The sequence below is a fragment of the Channa argus genome, chromosome 8, assembly GCF_033026475.1.
Source record: "Channa argus isolate prfri chromosome 8, Channa argus male v1.0, whole genome shotgun sequence".
NCBI lineage: Eukaryota > Metazoa > Chordata > Actinopteri > Anabantiformes > Channidae > Channa > Channa argus.
The window spans coordinates 1,621,134-1,632,441 of record NC_090204.1 but is presented as its reverse complement, the minus strand read 5'-3'; the positions used below and the strand labels follow the sequence as shown (position 1 = coordinate 1,632,441).

Genomic DNA, 11,308 nt, shown 5'->3' with positions numbered 1-11,308 from the left:
AACATTTCTTCAGTGTAAATGTTTTTTCTTTGCAAAACTTGACTGAAGTCAGGTGGTGGCAGATACTTTTTGAAATTATAGGAACTTTTAATAGATTATACAGCAAATACACATCACTAGTAAATTAATGGTTTTATCTGAAAGATGTCACTGAACTGTTAACATACTATTGTGAGCTTTTTAATCCCCGATTTAATGCAGGAATTTCATCACCTTTCTACATAAGTTTTCAAGGTTAACACCATCTGAAGCAAGTGATTAATCTTTCATTAGTAATGGAAATGTTGAGACGATTTGAATAAATGATGTGTATGAATGCTGCCAGAGATTCTATTGTTTATCCGCCTTATATTTTCACATGAAGTAGATTCAGGAGGAAATCTGATAAAGCAGTCAGTTTATCACCGTGTGCTCCTCTATTCAGTTTAGATTGGACTTTCCATCAACAATTAATGGAGTTGTTGAACACAGATCTGTAGCTGACTACTCCTGCAATAAAACAAAGAAACATTAAGTGCTAATTCTTGTGCTATCAGGCAAGTTTGATTGACTAATTATCTGACTCAGACTCACCTCCATGAATCCGGGCATGTCCTCTATGATCACCACATCACTTTCCTGCTGTCTTCTCTTCCTCCTCCTCCAGATGTTCTCTAACAGAACCATGGAAACAACCAACATGGCAGCTGCCACACATGCTGCCACAGCTGTGACCACTGTGGGGTTACTAGCAGTTCTCTGTGGGGCACCTTTGTCTGCAGCCTTTATTAGACCAACATCAGCATAAACTGCAGCGTGAGGCAGAGGTTGAGGTGCCAGCAGGTGGGAGATATCTGAGGACAAGACAACAGGAACCATGAGACTTTTTATATAGCTAATAGCTGTGTGTGATACCCTTTGTCCCGTCAATCTGACTAGGGAATGATCACCTTCCAGGCTAAAGAGGAAAAAGGCATCATGTCCTTTCATGAAGTTTCTGCTTCTCAGTCTGCTGTGGGTAATGAAGGTACTGGTTCCGCTGCCTGGGCCTCGATAATAATAGCTGCCATCAGGTGCAGTCACTTTGGAGCCCACTTTCCTGGGATTATCCCAGTAGTACTCAGTACCTGAGAGAAAAAGGTAAACTGTCATTCTGTCTTCAGCTCGTATGTGCAAGTCAAGGTTCACTCTACGTCTCTTACCATCAGAGGACATCTTGTCAGGGTCAGTGGTGACCATTCGGTGCACGTTCATTTGCTGCCTGATGTCCGACTGCTGATCCATCAGGGCCATGGTGGCTTGTTGCCATGGACACGGCCACTTGAGCTTGTGGTCGTTGGGGCCAGACGTCAGGTGGAAGTAGAGAGCCATGTATCCTGGTTTGTCACTCATTCCATTTAGGTACACACCTACCTGTGAAACGGAGCAGCATGAGGTTAATGGCAAACACCCCCAAATAAAATTTTGTAGTAGTAGACCAATATCCTAGAGCCCCAACGGACAACATTAACAGTCCAAAATCCCAAAATAAAGAATGAAAGGAATAAAGACCTAGCAATCATTATCTACAGCCAAATATGTATTTAATACAGCACAACAGTGCCAGATGCATGAAGTCCATAATCAGTGAGATCAAGTTGCTGACATTAAGCATAAGTTTAAACCTGCTCTGTGCTGAATATGAGACTTTGGCGCCCTCTAGTGGCCATAGTGCCGCCATGGTGCAGGTCAGCTAGAATTAAGTTTCCAAAATTAAAACTTAAATCATCCAAATAATTTGACAGTTATCATTGAACTCAGGGATGGCTGTCAAACCATTGTTGAGGTTTTTTTTTAGATTTTGAATGAAACTGCTGATTAATGATAACATTTAGCATTCAGATGTTATTCCAGAATACCCCAACCCATACAAACTAAATGATCAAAAAAACTTTGAGGGGGAATTCAATACAATGCAGTTACTTTTATCAGACTTGGAATTAGAGCACAATGACATCTTTGCTACTTTTTAATTTTAATTTAATTCCTAAGGGCATGTATAAATTGTTGGGTCATTGTGTGTATGTTTTTGGTTGCTTCATGTCTGCTTTAGGTTTTGTGTCACACTTGAGTAGTTTTAAGTGTTTAAGGTCTTTACCATTTTTGGCCCAGATGCTCTCTGAACTGTTGATTTTTTTTTTTTTCACATTTTCTGTGATTTATAGTGAAAGCACAATAGAAATGTTTAAAAAAAAATGAATGCATTTACCTGGAATGAGTAACCTGCTGGGGACAGAAAACGAGGACTGTACAGTTTCTTTCCTGCTGGTGTGGTGGCCATCAGGCCGCTGATGTTGCGGATGTGCCAGATGTGCTGGGGGCACTTTGTGGACGACAGGTTAATATCATCCAGAGAGAACCCGCCCTTCGATGGAGTCTTTCCCCTCACGCCCTCAAACACCACACGGGACTTCTTCGTCATATTTACATTGACATTATGTAATTCCCAGGAGCCCATGACCCCTCCTGTAACAGAGGAGACAGAATTCATAAGTTTATGCTGGAAAGGGAGACAATCATAATGAAAACTGGAGCAGTGTAAATGTTGATTTTAATATTTTAGTTCTGCATCTACTTCATAAAATCATCTGTTGCTGCCCATAGTTATGCCACTAAAGAATCGACCTTCTAATATTCCATACGTTACCTGAAATGCTCTTGAAGAGCCTCAGTTTACCATTGGGATCATTCCTGTCATACTCTCGCACCCAGATGTTGAGAACATCATCAGCTGCTCCAGTGTTATAGAGAAAGAACTGCAGACACTGGGATCCAGGTTTGGGGTAAAACCAACGACTCTCCAGGAAGGCCTGGTCCCCAGGTTCAGCAGACGCTGTTCTAAAGTGCATGAAGTAGCCTTTGCCTAAAACAACACAGGAAGAAAGCAAGTAAGATCAGAGCAGTTTGTTATATTACAGTAAAGTAGTAAAAATGTGTGTAAACTTGATGAAGAAGTCAAACACCAACTAACCTTTCTTACATCATTTGGTGAAAAAATAATCACTGTGGGGCGTATTTAAAATATTGCAAGACACTGTACGAATTGAATCTACCAATTAATCTAATATGTGTTTTAGGACTTTAAGAAGAAAACCAGACTACCTGGAGAAAACATGGGAAGAAAATCCAGAACATTTGGAATGTTGTGTACAGTAAATGCAATGATTTGCCGAACATTGCACTCTGATACCTATGTTTATTATACATAATAAACCCCAGAGATTAAATCTCGATGCTGAGAAATGTGTGCATAAAACTCCTGATGGAACCTCTCAGAGCTAATTAGGTTACTGAGCTACAGTTCAGTATCATTATTGGATATAAAAAAAATAGGTGAATGTGAGTCTTTCAGAAGTAAGAATGAGTGGGAAAATGTCAATTTTTTTCAACATAAAATTGCAATCATCTACATTAAAAACAGATTCTGTGGTAGAAATCACCACAGAAACGGACACGTCTGCAAACCATTGTCATTGAACACAGTTTGTCACTGCATCCTCCATGTTAAACAAGACAGAGACCAAATGACTTGTTATCAGCACAGATTTCAAAAGTCAGCAAAAAGTCAGCATCTGTGACATTAACAGCCTGGGAAAAGCTTCATAAATGCTCAATAAAACATGCACGTTTTGGATTAACATATGACAGCATCTGGTCATCTTGTTTATTTCAGCAACACAATGCCAGTTTTATGGCATCAAATTCAAATTGAGGGAATATTAAAAACTAAAATTCTAAGTTTTAGCATCTGATATGTTATCTTTGTAATATTTATAATTAAAAATGGGTTTCCAATGACTTGCAAACCATGGCTCTCTTTTTATTTGCATTTTACATATTGTCCTAACTCGTCTGGATCAGGGATTTGGTCATTTGAGAGTGTGGCCAAGTCGACCTTAATAAAACCATAAAAAGTCAGTAAAGACATGTTGTTCAACACTTGCACTATACTGTAGCAGGTACTGTATATCCCTAACAACTATACTACAAAGTAGTTGTTCATCAACTGATAATATGATCGTAACCAAAGTCTGCACTTTGTCCATATTGTTAAAAATCCCCTCAGCTCCCTTTGTTTTCAGATATGTTCTGACACATGGCAGTTAAGCCGGGTGCTTACTGTGTGAGGGCAGATAAGGGAAGGAGCAGTACTAACAGAATTAATCTGAAATGTTGGCTGCTGGTCTGTGTTTCTGTTTATTATTCTGTTCTTTAAATACATCTCCTCAAATCAGGGGTTTAGTTTTCCTAATAAAGACACGTTTTTGTGTCTTCTTCCAGAGTCTCAGCCTGATTTAAAAAAATTAAATTGTGTATTCTCGATGGTGGGCTCTCACCTTTGCATTGACCCGCGTTGGTGACATCAGCTTCAGGCCCTCCACTCATAGAACTACGTTGTTCCCACTTTGCGTTCCCAGAACGCTGAATCATCCCGCAGATGTTCTCCTCCTCAAAGTTACAGCTGTCCACAAAGGTGGAAGATGTGGCTGTGGGGAGAGTAAGTCAAAATGCTGAACAAGCAGAGAGAATCAGATCATGCAACTGTCAACGAACGTATTCCAGCAAAAATCCTGAACTACTAAATCTGACATTTATGCGCAGATGTATTACATAATTTCACCATCAACGTGATGTTTTAGTAGGAGAACTGTAAAATCACTATCAGATTTAATTTTCCATCGGAATAATCATTTGTTTATGGCAGTTTATGCTATTTTATACCTTGCACCCCCACCCCACCACTCTCACACACACGCACACACAAAGGGCAAAGTGAGGACTGATAATGGACATTGTTGATAAATTGTCCCCAGCTTCATATCTGAGCGTGATTGCAGTTCGAAAGCAAAAGTGTGAGCACACAACAATGCAAATTCTTTTCAAAAAATATAAGAAAAATCACAAAAGCCAGATTGTGTGTGTCCACAATTAAGCTGAACTCTTTTCGCAGTGAGGTGACAGTGCTGATCTCTGCACCACCGTGACACCCTTATTCTAGCTGTATATAGTTATATACAATGTACAGTCTGGCACCTGTAGGCCAAGGCTTCCTTTTGATGTCAGACATCTAATGGTAATAAATGACTTACTGCAGTTGTAGAGACGGTTGAGTTTGGTGAGGTCACTAGCACTGAACCCCATCCTCTGACCAATCACGTCCATGAAGTGGGGGATCTTGGTGACGATGGTGGGCTCAGAGCCAACGTTGAAGGACGTCTTACTGTAGTGCATCACAGAGCCATAGTCGTAGGGAACTCCCAGGGCACTGGACACTGCGTCATCGTACGTGTTGAAGTTGTGCTGTTTACCTGAAGAAGGCCAAAAAATATCAGCAACATTTTTCTAATATGGATGGAACAACAGCTCCTGCCTAAGTAGCTGTGCATTGTGTTGAGTCAAATATTTTCAGATGTTGAGGACCATGCACGAGAACGACTCAGGACAAACAGCCCCCTTCAAAAGTCCAGAGCAAGGCCAATTCACTGATTTGATTGACTTGGTCAGTCTAAAACCATTATTTTCTCACAGAGTAAGTATTTTGTTGAGTTCACAACCCGTCTATTCATTCTTACTGCTGATCAGGTGTTTACACCTTGTGGTATGGCCTCTGTCTTTCTGCTCATGAAATTTTATTTTATTGATAGATGTGTGATACTTTCATGCCTGATCTGATGTTGACCTGATGTTTTGTGAGTGTCCTTTGTTGACCTTGTCTGTGACAGATGCTCAGTACACCAGCAGTTTCTTTTTTCAGAACAATCCAATTTGTTTTATTTTCTCTCTACTTATGCTGCAAAAATCTGAAATTATTTTTCCCCTCTTGTCTCAGATTCACTTTGCTTCTCTCCCATAGACACCTCTTTGGTTTTCATGTGGATTTACACTAAGTCTTTACAGTTATAAAGAGCTGTTGTCTGAACAGTCGGTGTTGTCGGACACACCCGGGTAGATGCTTCAGCCAGGTGTGTCCAACAAAATTGCCCTTTAGATACAGTTTACATTCACAAGTAGAGCAGGTTTTAAAATCCTGTGTTGTGATAAAATGAGCAATAAATTTGCGCTGCACCACTTAATAATTAATTATTCTATTCATCAAACTGGCACATAAAGAAAACTGCAAGAATGTCTAGCTCTGCATTGCATTTGTAGGAAAAAAAAACAGCCATGTGTGTGGAGCTGTTATTGAAAATATGACTAAACAGGGTTATTACCAGGCTCAATTTGATCCCACACGATGTCGAGGTAGTCATCACGGTCAGCTCTGGACTGCTCGTGCCAGAAGCCCAGAGCGTGCAGGAACTCATGCTCAACAGTTCCTAGACGATCACAGTTCGTACCAATGGACAGCCGCTGCTTCCCCACGCGTTGGTTTCCTACAGAGGAAAAGCATCTACCGACAGAGGAAATGAGCTGCAACTTTATCTAAACAGTCTTCAAAGCCCTGAAGGACATTCAGGTAAAAGAAACACACCTGTAGTTCTTCCAGCATTGCTTTCAGTCTTGCCTTTAATACAGTGAAAGTGCAGTGTTTGGATCATTTGACTTCTTTCACTCCAGTTGAAGTTCTAAGTACACTGCTGGAATGTACTTTAAGTACAAAAGTACAAGTACTCTACTAAGAAAACAATGTAGTTTTGAATGCTACAGTACTCTTGAAACTCTACTCTATTTGTTACTGTGGGTCAACCAGTAGTTTTCACTGAGCAGCTGAGTACCTCAAATACTGAGACTTAACCAAAAGTACGAGATGAAGGAGACGCCATTGCTCTGTCATTTCATGTCACCTCTTTCACATACCCACAATCATTTGTTAATATCCTTTGCCCTTTGTTCCTTTAGTATCATCTTCACGAACCTAAGAAGAACTGAAACGACCTTGTTGCTTTCAACAACATAGTTTATGTGCATGTAGCAGTTTGAAGCTCCGCTCACCCACTGCCTTTGAAGACGGAGATGTAGTTCTTCTCTCCTCTCCATGGTGAGAAGTCGATGCAGGTCTTCAGTCTGTACTGGTCAAATGCCTTCAGAATCACTCCCTTTGCGTTCATCTCTATACAGTATGCAACAAAGTGCAGGACAAACATTCATGACAAAGCATCCTGATAACAAGATCAGTGCTTGGAATGCGAGTTACCACAGCACAGTGTCTTACCCAGACTGTCCTCTAGGAAGTAGGGAACGGTTGTTGGCCAACGGTACTTCTCTCCTATGATGGAGTTCCTGTTGAATGTCTGATGGAAATGAAGGAAACAGCAGGAATTAAAGAAGAGATGGATAAAGGAGAAACACAGACAGAGTCTTTGGTCTGTGGAAACACTAACTTACTTCCTCTAGGTCAATATCTCCCTCCAGTAGGTCCAGCCCAGCTCCTGCAAGTGGAAATTATGTTGGTTGATAAAAATCCTTAGACACATTTGAAAAAAGTAAAATAAATAAGGAAACCTACAAACCTTCATTGATGTTGAACATGTCCCAGTCATGGCCTTCGTCAACGTCAGTTTCTGCAGGTGAAAAATTAGGAAAAGAGAGATTATAGTTCACGATAACGTGTCAGTGCATCTTTGAATAAATTACTAAAATGACTGTATTACTACTGCACAGGCAGAAAGCAGACTTATCCCATTATCAGTTCCACAACCACAACGCAAACATTTAACATTTTCATACAGTATGTGTGTCTCTTTCTGCATGAAAGTCATTCATACTGACACACTGTACTTTTCAGTGGGATGGGAAAGTTGGAAAATTCCCAGTTGTATCAATGCACTGTACAACCACCGGGGATGATCTTACCATAACCAGAGTAAAATACTGTGTTTGTCCAATTTTGACCATAACTGAACGAAACAAAACATGCAAATAATGTTATTTCTCGCGTTGTGGCTCTTACCTGTTTCACCTGTGAGCTTGGCTGCTGTCTGCAAACATTCATTTAAAGAGCACAGTAACCCATTAACAACAGATTTCATAGCGAAACAAATAAACTGACACCCCTCCCCTCACTCTCTAAAGACAAGACAACCGTAAAGCATGCATCATAATTTGACAGTGTGTATGACCGCTTCGATACAGTCACAAGCAAAGACTTACACTTACCAATCCCAAGCCACAGAGCAGAATTAGAAACCTGAGTTTCATGCCACAAGGTGCAGACTTACAGGTGTTGGTTCAATGCTTCGCAGCGTTGTTTAAAGCCAGAAAAAGAAGCACTACAGTGCAGGCAATATTCACGTGGTCTGATCATTTTTTATGACTCCGGTTGAGGGATATTATATAAATGTCTAATTAATTATTAATTCAATAGTCGTAGCTATTATCTAAACATCATTATGTAACTAAACACACAGGTGTAAGTGGTTTGCATGTTTACATAGATGCTGATAGTAACAGTCTCAACACTGCATTTAATCCATTATTTAATTCCATTGCTTTTGTCCAAAATGTTAACAAACCCACTCACTGGTTTAGTCACAGCTTAGACCTTTTCCCTACAAACAGCATTGAAACTGATAATTTAACAGTATTTCCTCATAACCCTTTTTCTGTCTGACTATTTTCTAATAAGATTTGAATTTACAATAATGGAAGATACAGCAGTTAGAAAAAAAATTCCACTACAGCAAGTGAAAATCTGTGAACAGATTTAAAGCAACGATCATTTGATTCCCCATATGTCAATACAATGGAGATTAGCCACTTTACCTTTACTCCTGCACATGCTGATTATCTTGTTGATAATTCTGCAGCCTCACTACGTAAAATACTCAATAGTGTTGCCCCTCTGAAAAAGAAGGTAGTGAACCAGAGGAGGCGATCTCCATGGTATACTTCAAAAACTCGCAACTTAAATTGAACTGTTGGGTTCTCTCTATACATCTTTATAGTCTTGACTTTATTCTGTAAAGTGCCCTGAGATGACTTTGTTGTGAATTGGCGCTATATAAATAAAGTTGAATTGAATTAAAACTGTCACACTTTATTGTGCGTTACTTTAATTTTTGGTAGGACCCAAAAAGGAGGAGACGGCAACGGAAGGGGTTATAGTAAATTCCTAGAGGAGGGCGGAAAAACACATGAAGGTAAGACTGGAGTAAAATTAAATGGAACAAACTTAAACACTCTGGGGAAAAGAAACTAAACTACAGAACAGGGGAAATTAACTAAGACACTTAGGGACCAACTAAACCTAAGGCACTGCCAGACTAAAAGGAGAGACAACCACTCAAATATTTAACAGGGGTAAAACATGCAGGGAGAACCAGGAACAAGACTAAGCACTGAAATAAACAGGGAACCAAACCTCAGACCAAAACTCAAGGAACAGGTGGGCACAAGAGGGCAAAGTCCATTTGCAGGAGTGTTCTCTGGGGAGCAAAGTCCAAAGAGGTAATTCACAAGGTCTGTTCTCTAGGGGAAGCAGGGGAAGCGATCTGGCAGTGAGCAGTGGGGAAAGCTGGGTATAAATAAACTGGGGAACAGGTGAGACCAATTAGAACAAAACGTGGAAGGTAAAGATACTAAACAGACTCAAAGGAAGGGACACGGGAGGAGCAACAAAATAAAAGCCAAAAGCAGGAAATCAATTTAAACAAAACGAGTCCAAAACCAGGGACGTTCCAGACATTTAGAAGAATCTCGTTTAGCCTGGTAAAACAGTTTAAAAATGTACAAAAAAGCTCTCAGTGATGCCAGAACAACATATTATTCGTCATTAATAGAGGAAAAAACAGAACAACCCCCAGTTTCTTTTAATTTACATTTATCTCAAGTCATTTAACCCAGACGCTTTTATTCAAAGCAACTTACAAGTCAGGTACAAGGCAAGCAAACATCTAAGTCAAAGAGAAAACATCAAAGCAAAGTCCATTCAGAAAAGTGCTTACATTTCATGAGATACAAGTGCAAAAAAAGAGCAGATTGAAGTGCATGGGAGAGTACGGAAGAGTTCTGTTTTCAGCAGCTTTCTGAATACTGGGAGAGAGTTTGCTGAGTGTGCACAGTTTGGTAGCTCATTCCACCATCGTGGGATCACTGAGCTAAAGAGTGCAACGAGTTTTCCCTTAACTCTAAGCAGCAATGACTTCATGACTTTCTGTATGAATAAAATTGTAGCTATTAGAGAAAGAATTCACCAGATCCTCCCCCCAAATATTACAGATAGATCTTCATGTACAACAGTGCCAGAATCCTCAATAATCCCCTAATACTCTTAGACTGCTTTTTACCCATAGAATACAACCTAACAGGGACTAATGAACTAATCCGAAATAGACAGATGGGAATAAAACAAACTAAACTAGAGGCAGTGGGAAATTAACAGGGGTAACTAATACAGGGAACAGGGGAAGATAAACTAATGCAAAATGTAACAAAAGAGAACCAAACCTCATAACAAGGAGGGATCAAAACACATAACAAGGAATACAAACCCACAGAAAGAAAGACCAAACCATAGACCAAAAACCTTGACAGTCCAGACAGGGATCAGGCAGGATACAAACTTGTGACAAATGCAAAACAAATTTGGAAGTAAGTCTGGCCTCCAGTACTACTTCAAGGAACCTTGGAGTTATTTTTGATCAGGATTTGTCCTTTAACTCACAAATAAAAAATCTCTAGAACAGCCTTCTTCCACCTACAGAACATTGCCAAAATTAGGAGCATCCTGTCTCAAAATGATGCCGAAAAACTGGTCCATGCATTTGTTACCTCTAGGTTGGACTGCTGTAATTCCCTACTTTCAGGATGACCCAGTAACTCACTAAAGAGCCTGCAATTAATCCAAAATGCTGCACCAAGAGTTCTGACTGGAACTAGCAAGAGAAATCATATTTCACCTTCACTAGCTTCTCTCCATTGGCTTCCCATTAAATCTAGAATAGAATTTAAAACCCTGCTTCTTGCATATAAAGCTCTGAATGGTCAGGTTCCATCAAATATCAAAGACCTCATAGTTCCATATCATCCCAGTAGATCACTTCAATCTCAGAATGCAGGCCTACTTGTGGTTCCCAGAATTTCCAAAAGTAGAATGGGAGGTAGAGCCTTTAGCTATCAAGCTCCTCTCCTGTGGAACCAGCTCCCAGGTCAGAGTCGGGAAGCAGACACCCTCTCTACTTTTAAGTCTAGGCTTAAAACCTTCCTCTTTAATAAAGCATATAGTTAGTTATAGTTATGCTGCCATAGGTTTAGGATGCTGGGGGACCCATCCCCCAATGCACTGAGCTCCTTTCCTCCTCTTGACCATCTCTCCTCTCCTCTCACCCCACAATTGTCACCACTGTATGTC

General features: G+C 40.1%; 1 protein-coding gene across 1 annotated transcript; it reads right to left on the bottom strand.

Annotated features, from left to right (window-relative positions):
• Positions 1–65: 65 nt before the first annotated feature.
• LOC137131649 (meprin A subunit beta-like) lies at positions 66–8,271 on the bottom strand. The gene is made up of 15 exons (XM_067513209.1): positions 8,116–8,271; positions 7,910–7,937; positions 7,470–7,520; positions 7,345–7,388; positions 7,172–7,250; positions 6,952–7,069; positions 6,231–6,409; positions 5,109–5,327; positions 4,356–4,505; positions 2,666–2,881; positions 2,228–2,484; positions 1,182–1,392; positions 930–1,106; positions 574–833; positions 66–489 (listed from the first exon to the last, which is right to left on the bottom strand). The coding sequence occupies exons 1-15, from the start codon at positions 8,155–8,157 to the stop codon at positions 484–486; spliced, it is 2,037 nt and encodes a 678-aa protein (XP_067369310.1). The 5' UTR covers positions 8,158–8,271; the 3' UTR covers positions 66–483.
• Between the last annotated feature and the right edge of the window lie 3,037 nt (positions 8,272–11,308).

Coding starts and splice junctions, on each gene's coding strand:
- LOC137131649 (XM_067513209.1), bottom strand. CDS start 8,157: ATGAAACTCAGGTTTCTAATTCTGCTCTGTGGCTTGGGATTG. Junction 5,328..6,230: donor GTGGGATCAAATTGAGCCTG/GTAATAACCCTG, acceptor GGCCTTCTTCAG/GTAAACAGCACAACTTCAAC. Junction 4,506..5,108: donor CAACCGTCTCTACAACTGCA/GTAAGTCATTTA, acceptor CTCTCCCCACAG/CCACATCTTCCACCTTTGTG.